Source organism: Melanotaenia boesemani, chromosome 20 (genome assembly GCF_017639745.1).
Source record: "Melanotaenia boesemani isolate fMelBoe1 chromosome 20, fMelBoe1.pri, whole genome shotgun sequence".
Taxonomy (NCBI): domain Eukaryota; kingdom Metazoa; phylum Chordata; class Actinopteri; order Atheriniformes; family Melanotaeniidae; genus Melanotaenia; species Melanotaenia boesemani.
The window spans coordinates 25,618,391-25,646,131 of record NC_055701.1 but is presented as its reverse complement, the minus strand read 5'-3'; the positions used below and the strand labels follow the sequence as shown (position 1 = coordinate 25,646,131).

The window sequence follows — 27,741 nt, the reverse complement described above, 5'->3', positions numbered from 1 at the left end:
ATCCATAACATTTGTTGCAGGATGCTAAAATTGAGCCATTTGAAGGATGCAAACCAAATTCAGCCATCATTCACTGTATTCACTACACGAATACTCGTATTTTTACATGCCACATTACACCTTTCAGCCCCAGTATAAACCAAACAAAGATATATTTTTATACCAGATTGATAATATGCTTATTGCAGTTGTTCAGCATAAATAAGAATAAATATGACTGTTAATGATCTCATTTTTATTGATGTGAATGTTGCAGTGCATAGTTAAATGTTTGCTGAAACTTAATCAAAAAATATAAATAAACTTTCAGCATAAGCTCAGTAAGGAGGATCTGTTCCCTCAAGTTTGCTCTTATTCCAGGTGTTGTGGATTTTCATTCAACCACGCTTTGTCCCTTTGTTTTCTCACACTGTCAAACTCACCTCATTGATTCTGTCATCACAACTCTGGTCCAGGTTCTTTAAACCTTTCAAACAGTCTGTCTCCACAAAATCTCCTCCTAATGCCTCATTAGAGGTCTCTGCGGCTCTGATCACTCAGGGTTGCAGCCTACCCTTTTCCTTTACTTGTGCCACTGCTCAACAAGATAATTCATCAGATTATAATTGCCAAACAAAAATCTTATAAAATCATTCGCCATTCTGTCAAGTGATCTCTCCTTATTGAACTTTTATAAGAAACATAAACACAATACATTTTATAATCAACATCTCAGCTCATTCACGCTGTTGAAACCTTTCTGAATGAATTCTTTCAGAGCCCTTTTGGTATCTACAATGCTATTTATAATAAAATCCCATATCCTCATACATCATGACACAGTCCAAGAGGAAAATCTACCTGTAAATAAAACTGTCAAATCAAAAATTTGCACCAATTCACCAGAAAGCCAAGTGACTTGTGAGAAGAGTGGTTATCAAGGAGAGCTCATTAGAGAGCTGCCAAATTATGCAAGAATCCAATTTACTCATTTTATATTAGATTATTACATTTAACAGTACAGTGACATTTTAGACGTTTTCATGTCCTATTTATAACTAGAAAAAAAATTGGGTTAAAATCACCAAATGACATCACAGATCAAACAAATACCACTACTCATAAGGTGCTTTCTAGTTTAGAAACAAACTGGGGAAGGTGCTTTGCTTGGTTTGCCAAACACTGGCCAAATCAATTAATCTAGTACTAATTATCTTAAATATTTTGAATGCTTTGGGATATATTTAACACCTCACAGTCTCTTAAAATATGCAATTAGATACTCAGAGTAATATATATATATATATATATATATATATATATATATATATATATGTATATAGATAGATAGATAGATAAGATAGATAGATAGAGAGAGAGAGACTATGTACAAATAAATATAGAGAGTGCTAGTCATCATTTATAACCACATTTCCCAATATCAACAGGAAAAGGAAATTTAAAATGTGATAAACTGTTTTGTATTCATTACAAGGTTCATATCTAAGAAAATTCAGGTACTTTGTACATTTATCTAACTGGGCAACAGTCTTATCCTGAATTGTGAGAATACAGCATACATCATACAGCCCCTGTGTGCTATTAAAAACAGGACATTTGAAGAAATTGTGTAAAAACCTGATATCTCAACCCACTTTCATGCAGTGCCCTGAAATGAATCAAAAGGTTTGATTTAACTTTTGTTCTTAAGTCAAATTCAATCAACAGAAAAAGATTACTTAAGAGATTTTTTTAGAGATTAATGACATGATCAAAGGTCTGGAAAGCCAGCTATTATCACTTCAGATATAATTAAACTGTTGCTTCGTAACATCTTAGAAAAGTGAGTTCAATAAGGCACCATACCCTTTAGATCCTCAGTCACAATCCTTAAAGCCTAATCTTCTCTTTCATTAAACGGTATCAAGTCCCTTTACTTCTTCAACCTCCATGCCATCAGGAGGGCACAGGCACCCACTCCTGCAGCAGTCAGAATGAACTTTGTATTAGTTGACCAGGTGGACTTCTGCAGTGACTTCGGAGAAACACCAGCCGGTGCAGGTTCAGGGACGTTGCAGCTCTGACTGCAAGAGCTATTTAAACTTGACAGAACATCACTCGTATTGTTAATGGATGCTGGTGGTGCAGAGATGGCTTCTTTGGCTGTTTCTCCATTGATCAACTGAACTTGTGGTGTTGTAGTTTGGCCATCCAGGTTAAGGATCGATGGTGCCTCGGAAATGTGCCCCACAACCTCCAGCACCATGCTCTCGTTTGGCGACTCGTAGTGGTTCTCCTCAGGTTCGTTGTGATTAGGAGCAACGCTGTTCTCCTGGCACGAGAGGGTGCTAACTGAATTTGCAGCAGAGTAAATAGGAGTGTGAGTGGAGATCCCTGCGCCTCCTGCAGCCTCGCTTATTTCCAGTCGCTCGCTGTTGCCAGAGTAGGGCTCCAGTGACTGGCTGGATGTCTGGGCAGCTGGACTGGCAGGATTTTGTGGTAGGACGCTAATGAGTTGGCCCGGCTTGCTTAGGCATACATCGTCCAGAGAGGTGGTTATCTCATCTGCAGGAGGCTCCGGGGAGGTTGTAGCGGCAGGTTCTGTTTCTGGGATGCCTTCAACAATCTGCAGGTAAAATGATAAAAGTAATTAGAAAATAAAAATCCCTCACATTCTATGTGTGAATGTCCAATATCACCACTGACAGGAGCCACCAAAAGCTAGCTATATGAAACCTGAAGCTCTAATGTGATGAAAACTACTCATGAAGGAGAACATTTATTCAGTTTTTTACAATTATTTTCATATTAATTGAGATGTGCATATTAAGGGAATAATGTTTACATATAACTGTATGGGATGTGGAGGAATAGGCCAAAGTAGCACAGCTTTTATGGTTTTAATGGGCACCTCCTCTAAGGTTTCCCCTAGCATGTGTCTGCTAAAGGTTTACACCTCCTCTGTTTTTAAACACAATACATGCAGTAATATGCCAGCTATTGCTGAGACAAGATTCAAGCCAAATGCAGAATTTAAGATGTTAAAAATCTGCTTTATAAATATATTTTGAGAGGGGTATCCATTCAACATGTTTTCTATGGCTCAAGGATACAAAACAGATTGGTAAAAAAACATAAAAAGTCAAACTTTCTTTGTTTAAATTAAATGTTTTATAACAATAAAAAGTATAAATGCAATCTACTACAGTCTAATAAATTGTTCTGTTTATGGTAGTTGTGACAAGAAGCATCTGAAACTTCTTTTAAAATAATTATTTTGTGGCAGCTCTTGTGTTATAATTTTTAATAGCTTAAATGATTTTTATTACATATTTTATATTCAACATTTTTTGTGAATGCACCGTGTATTGCCTATGTACTGTACTTAGGGCTGTTTTAAATGTGCTTTATAAATAGACTTGACATTCACATCAAACAAATTCTAATATTTCTACATTGTTTATTGAAATAAGCATACTGGGAAAGTTGTTTTTTACCATTCAGCAGAGTGCTCTTGCAACATATTGTTTATTAGAAAGCACAAAATAAGGAAAGAAAGAAAACTGAACTATTTAGTAGGGCTGGGTGATATGAACCAAATCTTATATCTCGATATATTTTTACCTGAATCACGATAAACGATATATATCTCGATATATATTATTTTTGTCAAGTAACCAAAAAGACAGCTCTAATTTACAGCCTTTAGTGCCAAATATACTTTTATTAAGGACCAGCAGCACATGTGCATTGAAACAGCTGACTGATATTACAGTACCTTTATATTAAATGAAATGTTTCTAAAATAAAATAAATTAAAAATACTTTTCAATGACCATAACACAAATACAGCTGTACAAAATGCAAAAGAAAAGATGCTTTTATCTCAAAACAAGCTATCTCGATATAAACGATATTCCCTCCTTCTATATTGCGTCTCATAAAGTCTCGATATATTTGAAAATCTCGATATATTGCCCAGCCCTACTATTTAAATTATTTCAGAATTTGAAGCAGATCTGAATATTATTGATGTTGTCATGGTAATGCATGATGGCATGCATCAAAGTTTGGACAAAATTGCAAGAACATGCAGAATTAATGAGTATTGGCTGAATTTGCATTTATAGCCAGATCACAAATTCAAAGAGGGACTGAATTTTGCTGCTGTATGCTTCACAATTTCCCCCTTATTAACAAAACGATATCTCTTAAAAATGTTGAGATAAAAGTAAGGCATCAGTCAACTCTGGATACACTTAGCGATTCATAAGAATTTGGAGATCTGTCCACGTTTTGGGCTAATTTTTAAACAAAGTCAGATTTAAAGTAAAACTAAATATCATTCCCAGCATCCAAAGAAGCCAAATATTCACCAGCATGAATCACACCTGCAGCGCTTGTGTTCACAAAACACACAAACTATTTAGTAGGTAATAATGATTCTAGATGACCAAATTTAAAACAGAACTATTGCAAAATATTCACAAATATGTCGCTGACTTGGAGTATAGTTTTAATATTCTTGTCTTGTCACAAATTTGGTACAAACTGCTTCTTAGCTTCTTTAATTTGATTTAATTTATATTTATCAAATTAAATAATTTATTTATCTTTATGATTATTTGTCTTTTTTTAAATATTTTAGTTTATTTATTGTTATTAATTTAGTTAATATTTAGTTCTATTTCATTTTAGTCTTTTTCTCTTTTGCCTATTTTTTTTTACTGTATTTTGTTTTTAAATAACTGTAATTAAATGTAGGTGTTAAAAATCATGGATCTAAATGAAAGTCTAAATATCTAAATAAAGAAAGTTAACAGCAGAGACGAGCAGCAAAGGGGATTATCTGTGTCTGCTTTTAATAACTATGATTTATGAGTGTGTTGTGATATTTATTTACCTTTGCAGCTGGAGGTTCAGAGGTTTCCTCAGGCTGCAGAACAGCATTAGAAATTTTGACCGGAGGAGCGGTGTCCTGGACTGGATGCTTCTCTGGAGTCATTGTGGGGAAAGAAGATTCGTCGGTTGAGTTTATGTGAGTGGGACTCAGTGGTGGCCCGTCATTTATAACTGCTGCTTGGAGAGAAACTGCAGAGGATAGAGTGTCTGTTCCACAGAGTGTGACTGGATGCTGCTGTTGAAGGGTGGCAACATCTTTGTTTCCTGAGTTTGCCTCATCTGGAATCAGACTAGTGTCAACTGAAACATCTTGGATGTTTGCTTCGGGCTTCTGGTGAAAATTAAACTCTTGCTGCTGCAGCGGGACGCCGGCTACCTGAGCGTGTGGGGTCTCAGGAGAAGGAGGAGGTGTTGATGGAAGAGGTGGAACCTCACGGTCAGCTGACTGTGGAGGCTCTGGGACCAGCTTAGGTGGGGAAACAGCCTCAGAAACTTGGCCTGCTGCACTCGGAGGGGTTTTTGGAGAGGGTGGTGCTTGTGCAGCTGGCTCTGAAGGAGCTGGAGGGGCTTCAGATGGCAGAGCTACAGCAGCTTGACTCTTTGCAGCACCACTCTCTGGAATGGGCGGATGACTAGCAGCTGGTGCTGGATGCACATGTGCCCTGGTGACAGTTGTTGGAGGAGAGCCAGGGCTAGAATCTAGGACAAAGCAAAGAGTGGTGATATTTAACATTTGTTATGAGTGCATATGACTACAGCAGAAATCAGATTACAGTTCAGACAAAACATGACTAGAGTAGTTCCTTGCAATAGCTTGTGTGAATATCAGAGTATCATTGTCATCACAGTAATGCAACACAACACGATGAAACAGCAGAAGATAATAAACAAAGGTGGTAAAATGAAAGAGTAATCATGAGTGCAATCGAAAGCCAAAAGAAGACATGCAGTACATGCTGAAATGTGGAGCTTCTTGCTCAGCTACTGAGCTTTTTATGTTCACCGTTCTACCACGTCTCTCTCAGCAGCCTGTGCAAAGCAGTTGGTTTGAACAACAAGGAAGCACCAGCTTTATTTAACTGTATGTATAAAATTACAGCAGTCACTCACTTGTCTTACAGCCATTCATGCAACTGTGATTGGGGATTAACATATATTCACATTATGACTCTGAAATCAGGTCTCAGACAAAAATAGAGTGAAACTATCAAGTAGCATTTCTATAAACAGTATTGTGCATTTTCTTCCCACATGATTGCACATTACTGTGACACAGCGCTCCAATTTCAAGTCATGTATATTTTATAGTTATGTAAAATATGTTTACACTTAACTCTGACGGACTACTTCATTGGCAAAAGGAAATAATGAATTAAGCTGTACACTGAACAGGAAAGACAACCTGAGACTTGACCTTGTTTGACCTTTATTGTCTGGATTTGATTTTGACTTTTATATTTTATTAGTTTTAACTGTTTTATGTTATTGTGATGCTTTTTTTTTAGGTATCTTTGTTGTTCAGCACTTTGTTCAGCTGGTGTTAAAGCGATTTATAAATAAAGTGATGATGATAAAGTTCTTTGGTGACTTACTGTTGACGCCTTTCAGAGCATTGTATTCTGCTCTGATCTCAGCCGCAATAGTTGTGTGCTCGCATGCCTCAAGCGCCTCGATGAACTGCTCCGGCCAATTTTCTCTCCTCCTTAGGCAATCCAGGAGAAGCGCCATGCCATCGTAATTCCCAGAAGAATCGCGTTTTGCCTCTATGTTTTCCTAGTTACATTAAAAACAAAAAAGTAAACATTTTTATAAGTAGTCACCAGATTTCTCTTCAGCTGCAGCTGTTTTTTAGTAGTAGAACATACCGACACCGGTTCAGCTGTTAATAACCTACCTATGCTATGGTTACGTTATCAGAGCCAGCATAGTGTCTATTCTGCTTTGCTGAAACTGAGCTTAAACATGTATGTTGTTTCAGGTTTTAAATGTATTTGAGAACAATGCCCAATATGCTAGCTCTGGAACAGCTTTGGTCAAAACGGGGTGCATGAATGGTCATTATTTTAGAACATGGGATTTATATCCAAAAAACAAAATAGTTCACTCTCCCAGTCACAACACTGTATTACTACAGAAGCCATTAAGGGACAAACCATCACTGTTGATTGTACTTTGGTAGTTATATATCACTGAAAGCAGTGAAAGATGGTACCTTTACATATATTGCATCTATAAGATACAATAATAATATAATACAACACTTAAAAAAACAGGAGCTTAGTTTTAGGGTGGCACAAATAAGGTGTAAATAGATTTACTCTATATGAGCAGAAGGCATTGATGCTCATAAAATAAAGTTGTAAAAATCAGTATCAATTCTTTTTACTATTACTGCATTATAAAAGAAAAAAAAATCCCATTTCTTAGTCTTTTACATCTTATGACACATACCCTGTCGTGAGTCGTCAGGCAAGGCAGATGGACTATAATTTCTCTCACTTTCACCGTGGAAACAATGGTTGACATGTTCTGCCGCAAATATCCATTGTAAAGCTTTTCCCTGGCAAATGACATCTGGAAAGTCAGAGAGAGGACAAAAGTGAAAGAATTATGTCAGGTTTCTACACTTATTCACAACTGTGCAAACAATTTAGAAGAGACCTAAGTTGGCACAGCAGACCTTTGTGGAGAATTTAAACCTTTACTGAATCTTTAACCCTTTGATGCATAGTGTCCACTACAGAGGACACATATTTAAAGGCTGTTTTTAAATGTATGCGTGGGTGTGGATCGTACATTAGCAACTTCATTGGACATTAGTGAGACACCAAAACTCTGCCACGTATAAAGAAAAAATACATTTGTTATAGTATTTATACATACGTTGTAATTACCAAGTTTGCCTCAGTGATAAACAGGACAAGAAAATGATCCAGGTGTTTTTATATAAAATTTATATTATTTTAATATTACAAGATATTATTTTATAAATATTTCATAGATCAAATAGTAAAAGTTAAAATATGATTAAAAAACAGAAAAAACATCAATGTGAATGTCTATAGAAGTAAAATATTTTGTTTAAAAAAACTGTCGTACTGTTTTGTAATAATTCATGCACCAGAGGGTTAACTCCCTTTTGCGAAAATGAAATTGAAAAATGAAGAATGAGCTAATTTTCAATGAGGGGATTTCTTTCTAATAAAACCGAAAGTGAAAGAAGACCAGCAGGAAGGAAAATAAACTCTCTGCACTGGCACAAAGGGTTTCATTTCTTCTTGCTGCTCTTTTTTTTAAATCAAAGAAGAAAAACACTACCACTTTTCAAGGTTGCAGTTGTCAGGAGTAAGAAGAACATGAACAGGCCCCAACTAGTCACTCATTAATCACTTTCAGACTACAGTTTAATATCTGAGCTTAAAATATGCAGCTGGAAAGTCTTAACAGTCTCATTCCACATACACTTACATACTTCAGGGTCAGACAGAGAGCTTGGGAACACTTTTTTGTATTGAATACAGCTTAAGCTCCTCTGTTTGTTTGTACCTAAACACCAAGACTAAGTAATCTGTTGTCAGGTCAGTCAAGGGGGCTTTTTCACTAAATGAAGCAGTGGCAAGGACAGTCTATCAGTGTGTCAAAACGTGGTAAATCTGAAAGGCAGCAACCAAAGAGCAAAGTCTCCCTAATTCTATCATTAGCCCACAGGGGCCCATGATTTACCTGACACACATTCAAGGACTGACAAGTGGATATAGTTCTTAGCATTCAGGCCTAAAGAGTTACTTTGAAAATTTCCGAGCCAACATTTAAGTGAAAAGTGATGCAAGATTGCAGATTAACAAGACAAAGGAGGTGTTGTCAGAAGCTGAAAAAATTTTTATAGAAAAATGCACCTTGGCACAAGGGCAAACTGTGTGTGGCTGAGCCAAATGAATGACCTCTACAACAGCAGGTCATGACTGTCGTATTTCTTGCCAGTCTCCTTGACTGCTCAGGACTCCGGATCAGATTTCATGCACTACAGATATGCTTGATTACACTTTGTCAACTACAACTTCCAGCCTTGTTCCAGTCATACATGAGGAAATAACTTATCAAGCCAATCGAGGAGTAAAAGAGCTGACTAAACAGATGAGAGACTCTCCAATGGTTGTAAAATTATAAAGCACTAAAATATTATTGTAATATATACCGTGAACAGAAATCTTTTTTGGGGGGGTAAACTGCGGACGGACTGGATAGAACAAAAAAGAGGTCTACAAGCAGACGACAATAGTTTTTAAATTATAAAAACATTTATTAACACGTCATTTTGGGGATACAACAAACTAAGAAGTCTGAATGTGTTTAAATAGGGTTGCAATAAAAAGAAAATCTGTTCGTAAACTGGAGAAATGTGTTGACTGTTAGCTAAACAGAACTAGCATTTAAAGTTGAATGTAAGCAAATGAAAACACCTAGTTTATAGCAGGAAATACAACTTAAATAATTAATTAAATACTAATTTGGCATCATTAAACTCTTGATGAAAAGGGCTGAATAGCAATAACAGATAATGTAGCGCTCACCTTTAGTTTTTATGGGACCTGCAACTCGTCTCAGCTTCCGAAGGGCCGTTCCTGCTCTCACTGGAACCTCTTGCACTACCGTCTTCACTCACATCTGCGCAGCTGTCCCCGCCCCTCGCCACCAGTCCTCGTTCTCTACTGTGATTAGACAGAAGCAACGTCAATCAAAAAGTGGGCCAATGGGAAAGAGATCAGACTGAAGGGAAAGGCGGTATTTGCTTGATCTTGACCCCAACCGTGAATTTATCTCTGCTGTGACGGGATCACGGAAGAACTGGATTGGATCCTGACTTCTGCTTTACATCTGTCTCTAATCCCCTGATGCTAATCCGTCGCACGGACAAAAACCGGAGAGAGGCAAGGGTAAAGAGTAGAAGGGGAATGTATGCACAAAACAGAAAACACGTGACCTTCATCCATTTAATTCATCTAGGTCCACCATTTTTATTTTATTTTATTTTATTTTATTTTATTTATTTATTATTTTTTTTTTACAAATGAAATTTAGGACTTTAGAGAGGTCGGGGTATGCAGAGGTGTGTTGGAGGGAGGGGGGTGTCTACCTGCAAGTAGCTATGCTTGTCTCAAAGATTAAGCCATGTCAGCCTAAGTACACATGGCCGGTACAGTGAAACTGCGAATGGCTCATTAACTCACTTATGGTTCCTTTGATCGCTTTGCCGTTACTTGGATAACTGTGGTAAGTTAATACATGCAAACAAGCGCTGACCTATCTATCTATCTATCTATCTATCTATCTATCTATCTATCTATCTATCTATCTATCTATCTATCTATCTATCTATCTATCTATCTATCTATCTATCTATCTATCTATCTATCTATCTATCTATCTATCTATCTATCTATCTATCTATCTATCTATCTATCTATCTATCTATCTATCTATCTATGCCTGCCTGCCTGTCTATGAAAGGTAGCCATATTATGGGTTATTACAAAATACCCCAGATGTATCTAATCAAGGCTTAGTTAACATTAAATACACTTTAGAATAGTAGGAGCAGTGGAGTAGAATTTCAGTAGAGAAATAAATAAAAAAATAAGGAATAAATTGAGCCTTTGTTTAGTTACAGCCCAATTTGAGAAAAAAATGCCAATATTCAACATTTAACTGAAACAAGACTATCTAATGGCTATTTACAAAGTATGCTCAAAGACTAAAAACTTGAATATTATTGCCTGTCAAAGATGCTATGTTGATTTCTGTGCAGTAGCATTTTAAATACTTATCATGATTGTGTAATCTTTATTATTATAATTGCCTCAGTTTGTTCTCCACTGCTGATTTGAATGTATTTGCTAACTCTGCCAAGGTGGAGGTCATGTATTTATATTGTATTGTTGTCTGTTTGTTAGCAACATGACTCAAAAAGTTATGAATGGATTTCGATGAAATTTTCAGGAAATCTCAGAAATGGAATAAGGAACAACGGATTAGATGTTGGGGGGTAATCTGGATCACTGCCTTGCTCCAGGATTTTTAAAAAATGATTCTTTACTATGGGGAGTGTAATTATTGGTTATACAGGGATAATTAGTGCTTCTAACTAAAAAATAATGCCCACAATCATTGGCACAAATAAATAAATAAATAAATAAATAAATAAATAAATAAATAAATAAATGGCAGAGGTCTACACTCTTTGAGTGCTTACAGTTTTTATATTGAGGAATCTGTTTTTAATGCACATCAGATTTCATGCAGTCATCTAAATATAAGTACATCTAATCTGTGTGCAATATATTCATGCATTTATATGTGGGAGCACTCATCCTTAATCTATACTATACCTTCATCCTCTTTTTTTCCTACTCGTGTGCTTTAAATCTGGACAGAGAATCAAATAAATACTTCTGAATGACACCTTAATCCAGCACTCTGTTGTGCTTTGGTTGAGACTGTGCACGGGTAGAAGCTATTCTGTTCACTCTGAAGAGACCTAAAAATACTCCTTGTAATAAAAAATACATACACTTTAACTTGTGATTATTATAATGAGCAAAGCCTTCAGGATGCATCTTAGCCTGTTTAATTAGCTATAGGAGTAGCTGAGGCCTTTAACTGTGGTGTTAAGTAACTTTGTGTGTTATGTTTCAAGTTAAAAACATGGGTAAATGTGGGCAGGCTGGCAGAAAAGGTGAAAACAAACTTTACTTGCAGGAACACTAAAGCAAAAGTTAGAATACAGTGTCACTTAGAAAGCAAAAGGTGGCGGAAAGCTGGAGGTCTAAATAACTCTGAGGTAATCAGGTAAGTGGATGCAGGAGAGATGACTGGATGTGTGAAGAAATGACAAGCTGGTGATTGAAGAGAAAACCGGAGGACCTCTATTGGTAAGATAAAGGTTAAACAAATTAGGGAAAACAGTGAAAAAATGGTTCACATCAAGAGTCAGATAAATTACAACAGGGTTGAATGATGCGTCATTAACCCTTTGATGCATAGTGTCCACTACAGAGGACACATATTTAAAGGCTGTTTTTAAATGTATGCATGGGTGTGGGTTCTACATTAGCAACGTCATTGGACATTAGTGAGTCACCAAAACTCTGCCACGTATAAAGAATAAATACATTTGATATAGTATATATTCATACGTTGTAATTACCAAGTTTGCCTCAGTGATAAACAGGACAAGAAAATGATCCAGGTGTTTTATATAAAATTTATATTATTTTAATATGACAAGATATTATTTTATAAACATGTTCACAGATCAGAACAGAACAAAACAGAAAAACATCAATGTGCATGTCTGTAGAAGTAAAATATTTTATTAAAAAAATGTGGTACTGTTCTGTAATAATTCATGCATCAGAGGGTTAAAACTGTAGAAATTTTTAAAGCTAGATTGTTGAAGATTTTCCTGGTTTGTGGGTAAATCATAGTTTATGAGGGTTAAACAAAAGTAAAAGCAAGAAATTGGCCAGATTCAGTCGATGAATGTGTTTCCACCTAAATATAGACCTAATGATGAACATAGAAGTCAGAGCAGGAACAGCTATACGTCTTTTAAGCCACAAGGTGGCGCCACGTACCTGCTGACAGAGCATCACACATGTTTTGATGAAGATTTTCTTTTGAATAAAATTAGGAATGCACTGCATTAAGGTGAAATCTGTCTCTGCATGCCATGCTTAGTCAACCAGCTGAGTTTTAACAACATGAACACAATAAACTGAGTGAACTGCTGCGAAAAATTAGCTAAAATATATAAACAACAATATACCAACAATAGCTAATATATCTGTTAACAACATGGTTCTGCTTAACATTTTCATTTCCAGAGGTAAAATAATTTTTCATAGATTTATGAGGCAAAGTTTGAGGGTTGATCAGCACCACACCACTCTTGCTCACATACAAAGCTCGATCACAGAGTGTGTGATTTTAAAGAGGCACCTCACCAATTTCACAAGTGAAGATCACTTTTCCTCCTCTTGGGAAAAACAGCTCAGGCTGTGAAAGAGTTTCATTTTGTCCTGCGTGGCTCTCACAGCACCTTCGACAAGTCTGCAGTTACAAATGTAATTTTCTCAGCATGACCTTGCAGGTTATACTTTTCGAAAAACAAACAAACAAACAAACAAACAAACAAACAAACAAAAACCAGTAATAACTGAAATAAGTGAAAATAAGCTGTGAACACAACATTTAATAAACTTTGAAGCTAATATGTTGACCTTGCAGACAGTTGTCTATTTACGTCTTCAGCATTTAAAGATGGGTTGAGCATTCATTTGGAGCTGTGGTCCTGCTTTTAGAGGCTTTCTGTTTTAAACCTCTACTAGCTTAGAGCAGTGGTTTTCAAACTTTTTGAGCCAGATAACATATATTGGTGTCCATGACCCCCCCCCCCCCCCCATGCAGCGACTTAAGTGATTAAATGTGTGATGAATGAAATGGGTCATCATCTAAATGTAAGACTGGAAAACTGTCAGAATCTTCATAAATAAGGAGAATAAACTGGTTTTTGTTGATTCACTGCTGTGACAAGGCACCTACATGCCCAAAATCAGCCTCTCATGGAGATAATGTCAAATTCAGAATTTTAATGTGACATATGTACTAACATTGGTGTTCGTGCATTAATGTGCTAAAAATTAATTAGCTAATTTCAAAGATTTATCTCTTCTTTGATGGTTTAAATTTGACAGCTCTTGTAAAAAATCCTAGTTTTATTTGATAAATGTAAGCTATATATTCTTTACAATTATCTGGCAACCCCCTTATATTATGGGGGTCCCAACCCTCTCTAAGTTTGAGAACCACTGGCTTAGAGAACAATAGTGACAGTGCACCATAACAGATAAAAAACTAGCTATAAAGGTACCTATAACTGAGGAGACTCAACATTTCACTATGTGATAGAGTACAGAAAAATACCTCAATCTATGGCTAACTAACCAATTAAATAAAGAAACCATGATTACCAGTTGCTAACAAGGGACAACATTAATCATGATCCTCATGAGGATACAATACCTTCAAAGTTCAGGGTGAATGAGCAAAGTCCACAAGAAGATTGAAAATTTATGATCATGTCAGCTGCAGGTTAATGGTTAATGGTTAGTGGTGGTTAACAAGGAAGAGAGGACAGCAGTGGTGACAGAAGTGGAAAATAATGCAAATAGAAGAAAAGGAGCACGAGAAAAACTAGAAGTAGCATGGAGTGACGGCACAACTTAAATAAAAATGGTCCAGAATTAATTAGTGGCATCATTAAGGGCTGTAAACACTCAAACTCAAGTTCATAAGAAGTTTTAGGAATGCTGCAGGGTTCTGATGGGAACTAATAGGAGAGATAACTTATATTTCTCCTGTTTTAGCTTCTAAACAGGGAGTTTTGGCTTCCTGTTAAATCCAAAATAGAATTTAAAATTCTTCTCCTTACAAATAAAGCTCTCCAAAACCAATAGAATAGAAATACTTTATTAATCCCTTTGGAGAGTCCTCAGGGAAATTTGGGTATTGGATATTGTATATTAAAGATCTCATGATTCCATATTTTCCCAGCAGAGCAATTCACTCTGTCTGCATGTTTTCTTGTGGTTCCCAGAGTCTCTAAGAGTCGAATGGGAAACAGAGCCTTTAGCTATCAGGTCCCCCTTTGGGTTCAGGAGGTTGACACCCTCTCTACCTTTGAGACTAGGCTTAAAACTTTCCTTTTTGATAAAATCTTATCACTAGGGGTGGTTAGCCATCACTTACTTATGGTGCTGTAGCCTTTGACTGCAAGGGGGGAGTCCCACGATGCACTGAGCACTTTCCTTTTCTGCCTCTTTGCTTTTTATTTTATATGACATTACTGACATCATTAACTTGAATGTTTCTTGTCTCTCAGCAGGTCTCCCTGGCTGAAAGTTGTAATGATGTTGAGCCCTCTTTCCTGTCCTCTCTGCCGCCAACCGATCGAGGCAGATGACCGTCCTCCCAGAACCAGGTTCTGCTGGAGGTTTTATCTTCCTGTTAAAAGGAAGTCTTTTTTCTTTCCAATGCCAGGGGAGAAAATTCAATGCAATCTGATGGTTTCCTTTGTAAGGTAATAATTTTCTATGAATTGACATGTATTAACACAGTTATTATAAATTGAATTAATAGAGACTTGTTTTAATTAGATAACAATAAATTGGCTTTAACTGATTGTGAAGTGCCTTGAGAAGACTTTGATCGGAACTGAAGCTTACAAATGAAAGTTAATTGAATTGCTATGATACTACACAGAGCCATGAAAATCACAGACCCCTGGGATTTTCAGTACTCAGTATTATTGCATCACATTAGTAATATTAAACAGAAAATGTGAGAACAATATACAGATTAGTAGCTGCAACAAAACAAATAACTGTTGTTGCACATAGCGTTAAGTAGACGGTGAATGTGAGTCTGAAACTGTGAGTCAGGTAGTATCTGATCTAATCGACCTGTAACATCTTCAGGATGTCAGATAGGTTGTGTGCTGGGTGAGGGACGTCTTTGATGTTTTCAGCCCAGCTGAGACAGCAGGACTTGGAGATAGCATCCAGGGAGGGCAGAGGGCAGCCGATGATGTGTTTGGGCAGTGTTTATAATCCTCTGCAAAGCTTTCCTGTCTGCTGCTGAGCAGCCAGTGTACCACACCCACACACAGGGCAGAAACCAAAGCTTTCTACTGAAGAGATGTAGTAGCAGAAGCTTCTCTTCCAGGTTGTTTTTCCTGAGCACTAACAGGGCATGCAGCAGCAGCTGTTTTCTGCCCAAGTGAGGTCTGTAGAAAGGTGGACTGATGGATTGGAGAGCAGTGTCTGTTAGGTTCTTCTGGAAGTTTAAAATGAGTTACCTGAGAGTTTGAGCCAAACCATGGATGTGTCGCTAGCAAATTTAATAATAGCATTAGTAGGGTGGCCTGTGTGATTGTGTGTGTGAAAGAGACCACAATGAGGTGTTTTGAAATTACTATTATTTACTCTGGTGTATGAAGGCTTTTTAAATTTAGGTTTTAATATGCGTAACTTACTTTTATTATGTGAAGCACTTTGTGCATGAAAAGTGCTTAATAAATAAAATCTGATTTGGTTTGAATCAGATTATGTTTTGGGTGTCTCATTGAATGCCTCACACATATATTGCTTATATGAAAATCCCATGTTTTTTTTGTCGATGACTTTGGGCCCTAAAGTTTGGAAAACATGTCAGTACGTAACGTCAGATGCATTTTGTTTTGTTGTTGCTCATAGTTCTTATAGTAAACAAGGCTGTCCTGCCAACCAGTTCAGACTGGAAACATTTATCTCGTCTCTGACGTCTTCTCCAGTGCATTTCTTTGTCTAGTTTTTCTCTGAAAGAAGGTGGCGCTTTTTGTCTGCTCAGCCTCAGAGTCCATCACTGTTTTAAATTGTTCGTTTTGAACAAGTGAAGTGTGAATGGAAAAACAGGTCACAGCCAACAGATTTAATTTCCCAGGAGAAACAAAAAGACAAGAGGAAAAACAACTGGATGTAGGTTGAAACACAGCTGTGTGTAATCGGCTGTGGAGAGGAGAGACAGATGTGTGTTTGTATGAAGGTGTGACCTTTAAAAAATTAAATAAAAATTCGATTAAGAAACAATAACACAAGTGGGTTATTAGCTATGAACAATAACCATTCTTATAATGCCCATTAATAACTTAAAAACATTTAAAAATAGGTTAAATAACCCACTAAACTCATTCTGACACAGCCCTCTTTGAAGTCATTCAGCCCATCCTCCCCTGCTACTGCTTTTCATGTAGCTTATAGCATAAAAATCTACTAGAAAGTCCTTTTTGACTCAAACCTTTCACATCTTATTGGGCAAATCCTCCTTTGCAGGAAGGACGATAGAGAGCCCAACAAAGCAGCAGCAGGACCCTGAGGCAGCATCACCAATGCATCACGGTTGAGTGTACAACACCAAGTGCATCTCAATAAAAAGAACTGGATTGTGTTCTTTTCAGAGGCTTTAGCTTAAAAATTTCAGCACCCTGGCATGGTATTACATATTTACATGTGTGAACACAATCAGACTTTGATAGTGGCTCAGTGCTGTGTGGGTGGTAACACTTTGTAGCCTCTAGAACCTGGTTGTTATTGATTTCTAAGGGCAGTGCCCATGGATGCATGAAAACAAAAGTCAAACAGACTGAGAACTGTAACCTAGATGACCTGGAGCTGAGTAGCATTGCTCTATATTCACAAAAGTCCACCCCCTAAAGCAGAGATCTTGAGAGTGTTTTGGCTTAGCAGTAATAGACCAATGAGGAAGGGAATGACTGGATAGTTACATTAATGAAAAGCCAAAACCAGAAGAATGTAAAGAAGAGAGAAACATAGTCGGATCCTTTAGGTTTGGGCAAGAAAAAGTGCCTCATTATGTAAGAAAGAAAGAAATGAAAGATTTGTCCAGAGAAATAAGGAGATGAAAATTGAATGCTAGAAGTGTTGAGAGGAGGAATTTGCTGGCAATATGAGTTTTCAAGAGATTATGGAAGTTAGGACAAGACAATTACATCTTTTTCTGATAGCATTTGATACCTTCTATACAATTGTGGAACTGCAAAACGAAAATAGATGGCATTTCTGTGGGAACACAGTGGTTGAGAAGTTGTAAACTCATATATATTTGTTTAGCTGGCTGGGTGAAGACCCTGCAATCATTAAGACAGCAAAACTTGGATTTGTTTCTGGCAGCTGTGGTTTGTCAGTGGCGTTTATTGACATGTCCTTTTTGGCTAGCTAAATGTTCTGCAGCATGGAGCCGGAGTTTTATTGTGCATGCTATGAGACCTGCTAGAAGAGGATTGCAGTAGTTAAGGTAAGAGATAACCATGGCTTGCATGGAAATCTGGTGACATCCTGAGTCCAGTACAGCTGGATTTTTCTTATACTGAACAGTGCAAAGCTACATAATTAAAAAAACAGACATGGCCAGACCTTTGTTTGGGAGAAAGTTGAATGGGAGGATTTTTATTTAATTTTGTTTTATATAATTTTATTCTTCTGGACTTTTTCTGTTCTGGACTGACTGATTGTCAGAGGTCTTAGAGAGTTAAACCTTTTAAAATCATCAGTCTTAAAGTCATGCTCAGTGTCAGGAGTGCTGGCGCTCCGGTCGGTCTTAAGGCTTATTTATGCTCCCTTTATGTACAAAAATAGGTACGTCCATTTCAAATATCACTGCCTTCATACTTTCATGCGTCCCTTACGTTGTCATAGTTGTATACATGCACCAGAACAGAATTCAGAGTTCACCTTCACGTTACCACGTCAGTTTCAGACTGCAGTAAACTTTGTACAATGGAAGAAATCATGATAATTTGCATTCTCAGGAAGAGACTTAAAAGGATGTAGTACAGTGAACAGCAGTGGGCTGTACGCCCATTAAATACATCATGATGGCTTCTTCTTCTTTGTTCCTTTTGTTGGTTGTACTACTCAACACTGCCCCCGTGGTTTCTGGTGGTACTACTTTGTTTGCTCTGTCAGGGTACGGGTCCACAAGGCCCACCAAAACTGACCAAATTACACACATAAATAACATAGAAGTCAGATGAAGTGCTCCGTATCCATCTTTTGCTCAGAACATAAATGGACCACTAAAGTGTTAAGGTGTTTCTTCAATCATGTGGATATGTCAGAGAAATGAGCTGAGATTTTTGCTAAAACCAAGAGCTCATCTGGTGGTAATGATGGATACAACGGAGTATCATCTGCATAGGGGCACCCCAGTGATGCCATTTTGCATCAGTTTCTCAAGAAAAATCAAGTTATAAAACATGTAATGATTATTGCCATTATTGCTAGATGATGCGTAACAGTAGTGTGGTATACCTGAATATTTAATTAATAAAATCAAATATTCTAATAAATAAAAGCTTCACTCTCTTTGTTTCATGCCAACATAGTATGAACTGACAGAGTTCCGATGATGCTAAATGTTTGTCAGATCAGTCTTAAGCGGAGATGGTTAAATCATAATCCACATATTAAGTGTATTACTCCATATTCTAAAACAGGCATATAAAGTAAAAATTGGACAATGGACTTTATTCCTATACAGCACAGCCTCACTCCAATCTGGATGAGTATTAGGCTCCAAAAAACACTACATGCCAACTTTTTCTTTTGCAAAGGGTAACATGTTTACATTACATGAAAGTTATATTTTACACTTTACTGTCAATTATGGCTGGTTGGTGTTAGACTTAAATAAATATAGGATTTGATAATAGATTATGGTAAAAAAAAAAACAAAAACAAAAAAACAAAACAAAAACAAAAAACAAACAATAAAACACACATTTACACACCAAAACATTTTCCTATAGAAAACAACAGACAAGGAAAAATACAGTTTACTATATGCACCTTTATTTTAATGCAACACTATTACATTTAGAATATGTGCAGAATTGTTATTGTTTTTTTAGACCATCAGTGTGTATATTGCACCTCTTGGAACATCTTATCTTTGGTAAGGTTAACTGGTACTTTTTGTGAAAAAAAAATCATATATTACAATGAGAGGAAGGGAAAATCAGCAAGGAAACAGATATGGGTTTGGGTAATGAGCCACTGAATACCACATGTGTCAGTAAAGCTCCTGTTCTCTCACTTGTCATGATCACAAAACAATACAATAAGGAGTCTGACGCATTTATCTAGGCTTCAGACTCCCTAGATATTAACCTGATGAAAGCTGATGACATCTGTGAAAAAACTCAAACTCAACTCAAATGCTTCATTGGATCTTTTTAAATCAGACACTGTAGGACATCCACATCCTACCTGGTCAGAGCTCTATTGGTGGCACGGGGAAGATGCCTGTATAAAAATAAACGAAGACCAAATTAACAGAGATGAAAAGTTGCCTCCGTTCTGCCATTTTTGACCAATATTCTGACCAATCAGAGAGACTGTGAATTTTGGAAGGGAGACCCTTGAAGAGACAGGAACTAAATGAAAGCATTTTGAACAGAAGGTGATGAGTTGTTGCAACAAGATACAGAGTAAAAAAAAAATACAATTTAAATACTATACTATTATTTACTAGTTTTCTGAAAAGCATGGAAGTATTTATTCTAGTTGACTCTTATAATTAAATTCTTAACTTCTGATCAATAAGGGATCTTAAAAGGTACCAAGAACAGACCATGCAGACAGCATCTACACCCTCAAGACCTTGATCTTAAGTTTGGCCTCTTGAGTACAAAGTAATCATGAACAAATGAGACCTGAAGTAGTAACATAGACATTAAAGGTAGATTTTGTAAACTGGGTCTTGGAAAATGATCACCACCAGGAGGCAGAGTTTTACCAGACAAGGTTGTGGTAAAAGTAATGTTGACTTGCCAAGAATTTCCACCTTCACTGTAATTACAGTCTGTCCCCCCAGTACGGTGGCCGAGAGGTGCAAAACAATGTTACACTGAGTCAACACTTTTACATTTTTACACATTTACAACATTTTGACATTGTCATGATGCACGTTTATTTGTGTTTACCCCAGAGTATATAACATAAGAGCTGTCCTTAAAACATTAGGGAAAGTTTCTTTATTTACAGGACAACACAAGTCATGTGATAGGTTTGTTTGGTTGTTGTTAGCAACTGTTAGCATGGCTAACAGAAGAGATCAGTTTAAAATGATTCACACTTGATCAATAACATATCTATCTAGAAAGCCCGTATACTTAACAGATTCAGTGGCATTCCTGGTTTCCACCGTGGACTTGTTCACTGGGTGCAGGAGGATGGACGTAGCTGTGGCAGGGTTCACAGCTCCGGTTTATTGGTTTGCCGGGCGATCTCTGAGAACAGAATTTAGTCATTCATAATACGTGTTGTTTTTTTGAGAGGGGGGGGGGGTCACCTGTTGCTGCCACATTCCAGCTCGATTTTACAGTACCCGAAACCTTTTTTCAGCATTTTTAAGTCATTTACTAGCTGATCGATGGTTCTTTCGTAGCTTGGTGCTGCATCTCCTTCTGTAGATGTCCAAAAGCCCCCTTTGTCCGATTAGCCCCCTCCAGGTTATGCTGAATTTCAGAGGACGATCCCAATGCCAGGAAACACTTGGTCTCCTATTTTGACCAACTTTGTTTGTTCTAACAATCCATGGCTTCTCTAGTTTGAAGATGGCAGTTCAGTGTTTCATTGCATTTCTGTTAGCCAGATAACCCAGCCCCCAACCGCTGACGCAACCCACGTGAAGCGGTTCTTAGATCTGGCCTAGAAAAAAGTTGGTGCCAGCTTAGAACCAGTTTTTAAAAGCCATGAGCTGGTGCTTGAGCAGTGGAAAGTCAAAGAACAGGTGCTTCGGCAGGCTCTGGCTCCAAACCAGCACTGAAACCAGCTGGGTCAAAAAACACCCTTAGATGGAACCGGAAATTCAGTCTGACATCCGATTCACTGAATTAAATCAACATTGGAACCTGATGTAGATCTGGATTGGATTGGATCTGTCTCAACTCTACTCACATAGAGCTTGTCAAACATTCTACTCTTGAGATATCACAAGAAGACTGTGGCTGGCAGCAGCTCTGTGAGAGCTGGATGAAGCCAGATGGTCAACACCATCACCACCACCATCGACCTGCATGACCTGCGTCGACAATCTAGCCTTTCAGTGGTTGTGAAAAGAAGTGTCCTTTTAGCCGTCAGTGTGTTTACCAGTAAAGCAGCCGCCTGTAGCTCTGACACCCCCGCAGATTTGACATTTTAGTCTGCCTGGGTGAAAAGAAAGGTTACAGGTTCAAGAGTGGAACAAAAATAAATAAATAAAAAAGCCTCCAAAGCTCTTCAGCACGATTGTACTGCACATAATTAATTCATTGTAAATAGAGCATGTCTCCAAATGTCTGTCCTGGGGTCACTTGTTCTTTTTTTTAAATTTCATTTTCTATTTTGTTATTCACTCTATTTTTAGAGTTTTCCTCACAGGAGGATTCTGCATTGCGTAACAGACTTTCCTTCAACCAGTCACTTTAAAAAAAAAAAAACCCAACTCAACAGGGAAATGTGTTCATTGTTTACTTGCTAAATGTAAAAATATCCAACAAAAGATCGTCTGAGCCATAAAGCAGCATAGACCTACAGGTATGTGTTGTTTTAGTGTTATAGAAATGTTCAAACTTTGAGACAGATGTGACAAAAACAGGGAGTTAAGCTGCAAAGAGAATTGGGTTGTGCAATAACAATTATAAAATGAGCCGTATCGACTAGATGGGATGAAGTAATAGTGGAATAGTAGCAGAAAAAGCTGCGACTGCAGGAGCTTTGCATGGAAATTTATTATAATGATTATTGAGAAACTGTTAATATAGTTGACTGTTCAGATATCAAATTGGCAAAAACACATTACAGTTATGACTTTTTCTTAGGAAATGTGCTGATACAAAGTACGTCAAGTCAAATCTACCTTTAAATTCTTTCCTTTTTATTCAGTAAATGTAACCTCATGCTGCTTTGCTTTGATTTGCTTTAATTCTTCAATAAGTTTTCTTTGGCATCAATTACCTATTACCTATGATTACCTCTAATGTTCTGGTTTCACAGTCTCAGTGGGAGGATTTTTTTCCCATGAAAACGTCTTAACTTTTTCAATTTGGACATCATCTCTCATCTCCACCTGCAAAAAAAAAAAAAAGATATCTGTCTTGATTCTGCTGCACTTTGATTTCACTTTGAGATCTGTGCACTCTGAAATCCAAATAAACAAAGAAAAGACAGTTTCCTCCCTGTGTCACTGAAATAATACAAATAAATCCCGTTTTATCAAAAAATACTTTCCTATGGAACAATGAGTTATCCATGCGCTATTCCACAATACGAGCTTCATTTCTTTTCATTTAAGCTAACATGATGCTACTGTTCTTTTTCATTGAGAATAAGCCTTGTAAGCACACAATGTACATCGCTTTACACATGGAAAGCAGTGACAGGGAGTTTTTTTGTTTTTTAATTACTTAGAGCCTGGAGGTAGGCTATAAGCTAGAGCACCGAGGGCCGATTGCTTTGAGATGACCTCCTATCACTGCAAGGTGTGGCATGGAGACAACCACTTATTTATGTAAATTAGCTACAAAGCATGCAAACCAGGCTTCCCCTTATTCAATATTAGCACCATTCTGCTGGGGCAGTATCAGAGCAAATGACTCAAAGAAACTAAACAAACTAATCAAAAATGCTGGCTCTGTACTTCAGCTCCAAGAGCTGATTGTGGAAAGAATTGGAAAACATGATGAATAACACCGCACATCCGCTACACAGCATACTTCTTAAATAATGTGTCTTCAGACAGAGGCTTCTTCAAATCTGATCCAGTGAGGCACATGACAGTCTCTTCTCCCTGTCATATCTACATCCCAGAATCTTCTAAGAAGTTTGAAGCACATCCAGGGTAAACTGGTAGCATAGCCTGACTTTCTATCAAAGTGCCTAAAAGAAAACAGCAGATATCAAAAGCGTATTACACATCACACACCATCCCAATAAATTGAGAAAACACTAAAAATCTCAACAAGACCATTGTGATAGATATCTGGTCCATCAAAAAATCTTCTGCAAGCTGGATGACCCATGTTCATTTGGTGTTTGTTTTGTTTTTTGTTTGCTTGTTTGATATTTTGCCACTACGATTACGAACATTGAAGGGAACATAATAGTGTTAGAAGATAATAGTGGCCAAATACAGAAAAATCTTCCTTTTAAGACAACCAGCCATATTATAAATATCACCATACTATACTGGATGGTGTTACATTGAATTCTAATTGGATTTAACTAAACTGCTTGAAAGTGAACTGAAATTAAACTTGTTAAATTTCAATGAATAGGATCTTGAGATGACTTCTGATGTGTTTTGGAACCATATGAACAACCTAAATTAAATTTAGGAAGTAAATGAATCCCAGAAACATGTTAACTAAACTGAGATATTGGCTACTAACTTAATGTTTGCTACTACTGTGAGACACTTTTTAACTCCAACTTCAAGAGTGAAAAAAACAACAACAAAACAAATAGTTAAAATGAGATGTTTCTTAACTGAAAAAACTGTACAAAGAATTATACATAAAAAAAAACAAAAAACAAAACATAAAATATGTCAGTTGCTGTTTAAAAATGTAAATCCAATAAAATAAATAAGAAAATTCTAAGATACACTTTAGGTTGTGTTTTCTGATATTACATCAGATTGACTAAAAAAAGAAAAAAATATATCAGTACAATACAGAGACGTATTGCTTTCGTATGGTTTTCACTTCATCTTCATGACATAAATTAGTGAGACTAATCTATGATGCACTGAACAGATGAATGATGCTACATGCTGCTCAGTGAAGAAAATAATTCGGATATTGACCAGCTTACACACTTGTTGGAAGAGCTTAAACATTTTGCTTTCGATGAAATATTAGTGACCTAAAATAGAGGACTGGATTAGTTGCAGAAATGATCTGTGTACAGTTCATGTAATCTCACGTCGTTCACGATGAAATGGAGAGATTTGATTAATTTGATTTAATCCATGATTAAGATGGTGTTTTCTAGCCTTAAAAAAATCAACAACGGTTTTGGTTATATGAGAGTATTTTAATGGTTTTATTCATTACACAAACAGAATCACAACTTTAATGTCCTGAATATTTACAGTGTCGTCTTCTTTGTACAAATTCAGTCTGATATAAAGAAAGATTTGCAGGCAAGAGCAAAATATTAGAAACATCAAAACATAATAGTGTACAAGTTTATTTTACATCTAATCAAGCGCACGACAGAAAACAGCCTTTCAACAAAGGGTCTGCACTGTAGATCAACAAACTAGAAACCAGCCGACAAACTGAACTTTCCTGGCTACACTTTTGACAGCTTGACCCGTTACAACATTTTCTCTTCTCTTTCCCACGGAACCGGATCGTGTTCGTCTTCCACGTGGGTATTCCTGCGCCCCGTCCAAAAGTGCTCCACGTCGGGAAACGTCTTCTCCGTCCCCTGCGAGACGGCGTTGGCTACGGCGTTGGCTCCGACCTCCGCTCCGTTCCCTTCCGTTTTCGGACACTTCTTGCACGGCACGCGCTTCTTGCTCCTGCAGGTCGCGATGAACCAGATGGCAATCAGTCCTTGGCGCACATCGTCGTACATGGTCATTAGGATAACCGGTGATAGAGAACTGCACGCGTAAAGGAGGGCTTGCGCAAACATCATCAATCCAACTGGAGGTTTGTTGTAGCCGAGCCTGATCCAGGTGAACGTGCCCCACTCCGGTAGAAGCATGAGTCCGAGGGCGCCGCTTAAACACAGCAAAACTAAAATAACTTTGCTCTGATTATGCGGACTGGGCGCGTGGTTCACCGCAGTGTACAGCGTCTTAGTGTAGTAAGCAAGTGTGAAGATGACCGGCGCAACATACGTGACAGCTGGATAAATCTTGTAGAACAAGCTCATGAAGTCAGATGCGCACACTGGCATTGCGGAAACGCAAATTTTGTCGCTTCCATGCGGAACCAAAGAGGCGAAAAGCATCTGAGGGATCGGAAACATCATGGACACAATCCAAATGAACGCCAGGGCTCCATGAATCCACGTCGGGCTGTAAAGGGGCCCCGCAGCGGCGCGTGGAACCAAAGTGTGTTTGGCTCTGGTGGTCACCGCGAGGATTAAAGTTTTTGCGACCACGCACGAGTGCTGGAACCAGTCTGTGGTGCGGCACACAAAACTCCCGAGGGTCCAAGTCTGCTTGTAGTAGGTGACGGCGCGCACGGGGGCGCACAGCAACAGAATCACCAAGTCCGTGGAGGCCAGGGAGGCGAGGAGCGCTTTCACTTCAGAGCCCTTTCCACTTCTGAAGTCGCGGATGAAAATCAGCAAAACGAGCAAATTTCCAACTGCGCCGGACAGGCAAATCCCGATCAGAATGACAGGCATGGCCGTCCTGGTGTCCTCCCACTGGAGAAGTTGGACTCCTCCGACAAAATCAAAAAAGGACATATTTGCTGGTCGATCGATATCCATCTCCCCCTCCGCAATGTTAATCTTAGGGCTCCTTAACGTTGAAATAAAAGCACTCAGTAAATTTAAAGTCACTTTTCTCCAGCGGATTGAAATCCCGGAGATAAAAACAGGGAGCGGAGGAGCTGTCCAGCGTGCCTCAGTGCTGAAACGCTAACTGGATCGCGAGCGCATCAGCAAGTGGGTGAGCAGGCTGCCAGGTATAGGCTATTTCAAGTGCTGCCATTTAGCATCGTCAAGCACTCACGTCACTTTTCAGTGTAGCTCCAGCTACAGCCTGCACAAATGTGAGATCAGCATGATGCGATTTACGCTCATCTCAGAGGGAGCTCAGCTGGTGTAAAGTGTCTGAAATGTGTTGACACTAACTAGAACTAACAAGTCCTCTGATTTTTTTGGGACAGATTTAAAAAGAAAAGGATTTTTTACATAAAAACCTGAACTTAACATTAAAATCATGCAGCCGAGTTGTAACATGTTCTTTAACTACACTTTTATTTCTTCTGTGCCAATATGTAGACCCTGTTTGTGGCCCAATGTATCTGGAATTTATTGATCGGAATAAGAAAACCGGACAGAAATGTAGTGCTAAACTTTGGTCTACATGGGACCCAGTTTTACCGTTTGAGTCATTTTTAATGACTAAATAAAACTAACCCAAAATTTTATTATGGATTTTAATTTTCAAGTCAGATACTGCAGCATAGAAAAATCTGCTTTGCAGTTTTAAAGACTCATACTTGGTTCACTGTGACCAGTAACTTTAGGTGGTTGGTCATTTTGGCTTTAAATATCAAAGTTAATGGGCTTTGCTTCTGTTGTTCTTTATTCCTGTTCCAGTCTGTTCCTTAGTTTCTGTTCTTGTTTATCTATGAGTCTTTGTTATCTGGCTTCCTGTTTTATTTTGTACATTTCATCCTTCTTGTGTAGTACATTCTACTTACTTCTTGATTTCCTGTTCTACACACTGGGTTTCATTTGCTGATTTGTTTCCACCTGCCACACACACACACACACACACACACACACACACACACACACACACACACACACACACACACACACACACACACACACACACACACACACACACATATATGTTTGTATATCCCTTGGTTTCTTTTGCTCTCTGCCAAATTGTCATTATTGTTTCCTCAGCTTCGGAGTCCTAGTTTTTCCCTTAGTCTGGCTCTTCATTTGGATTATTGACACATTTGGTATTTAGCAATAAACCCTCAATTCCTCCATCTACCTGCTACCTGTCTGGTCCTGCATTTGGGCCCTGCCTCCACACCCACATGTGACACTTAATGGTTTAATTGTTACTGTGTCAGGCTTCACACACATCACAAATACAACTTTAGATGAACAACAACATATGATATATTTACTGTCACTTTTATAATTTTTTTCATCAAAACAAAACCAAAATGCAGAAGCAACGTGTGGAAAAACTAAGTACACTCCCTGGTTCAATAGTAATTTTTAGCAGCAACACTTAGAAGACTTAGTAAGGATCCAGTTATTTTAAAAACGAAAAATTATGTAAAATAAAACAAAGCTTTTAAAGATGAGAGGCATTTCAACTTATTGCAGAAAATGTTTGTCACAAAAAGGAAAAAAACTCCAACAGCTTACCAAGGTGTTTGCACAAAGTATGTTTTATGGTTTAGGTTGTGCTATAAATTTGAATTAAATCTCCTAAACATGGACACTTACTAGTCTGAAAAATAATCTATCAGTCAGACTAAGT

The 27,741-nt window shown here is 37.7% G+C and overlaps 2 protein-coding genes across 2 annotated transcripts; both read right to left on the bottom strand.

Moving 5' to 3' along the window:
- Nucleotides 1-214: 214 nt before the first annotated feature.
- mavs (mitochondrial antiviral signaling protein) lies at nucleotides 215-9,533 on the bottom strand. The gene is made up of 5 exons (XM_041971604.1): nucleotides 9,453-9,533; nucleotides 7,333-7,455; nucleotides 6,474-6,654; nucleotides 4,883-5,580; nucleotides 215-2,605 (listed from the first exon to the last, which is right to left on the bottom strand). Exons 2-5 carry the CDS (start codon nucleotides 7,453-7,455, stop codon nucleotides 1,913-1,915), a joined length of 1,695 nt encoding a protein of 564 aa, XP_041827538.1. The 5' UTR covers nucleotides 9,453-9,533; the 3' UTR covers nucleotides 215-1,912.
- A 15,042-nt stretch (nucleotides 9,534-24,575) lies between these two features.
- Nucleotides 24,576-26,151, bottom strand: LOC121631316 (G-protein coupled receptor 151). Its single transcript, XM_041972146.1, has one exon. It carries the CDS (start codon nucleotides 25,989-25,991, stop codon nucleotides 24,858-24,860), a length of 1,134 nt encoding a protein of 377 aa, XP_041828080.1. The 5' UTR covers nucleotides 25,992-26,151; the 3' UTR covers nucleotides 24,576-24,857.
- Between the last annotated feature and the right edge of the window lie 1,590 nt (nucleotides 26,152-27,741).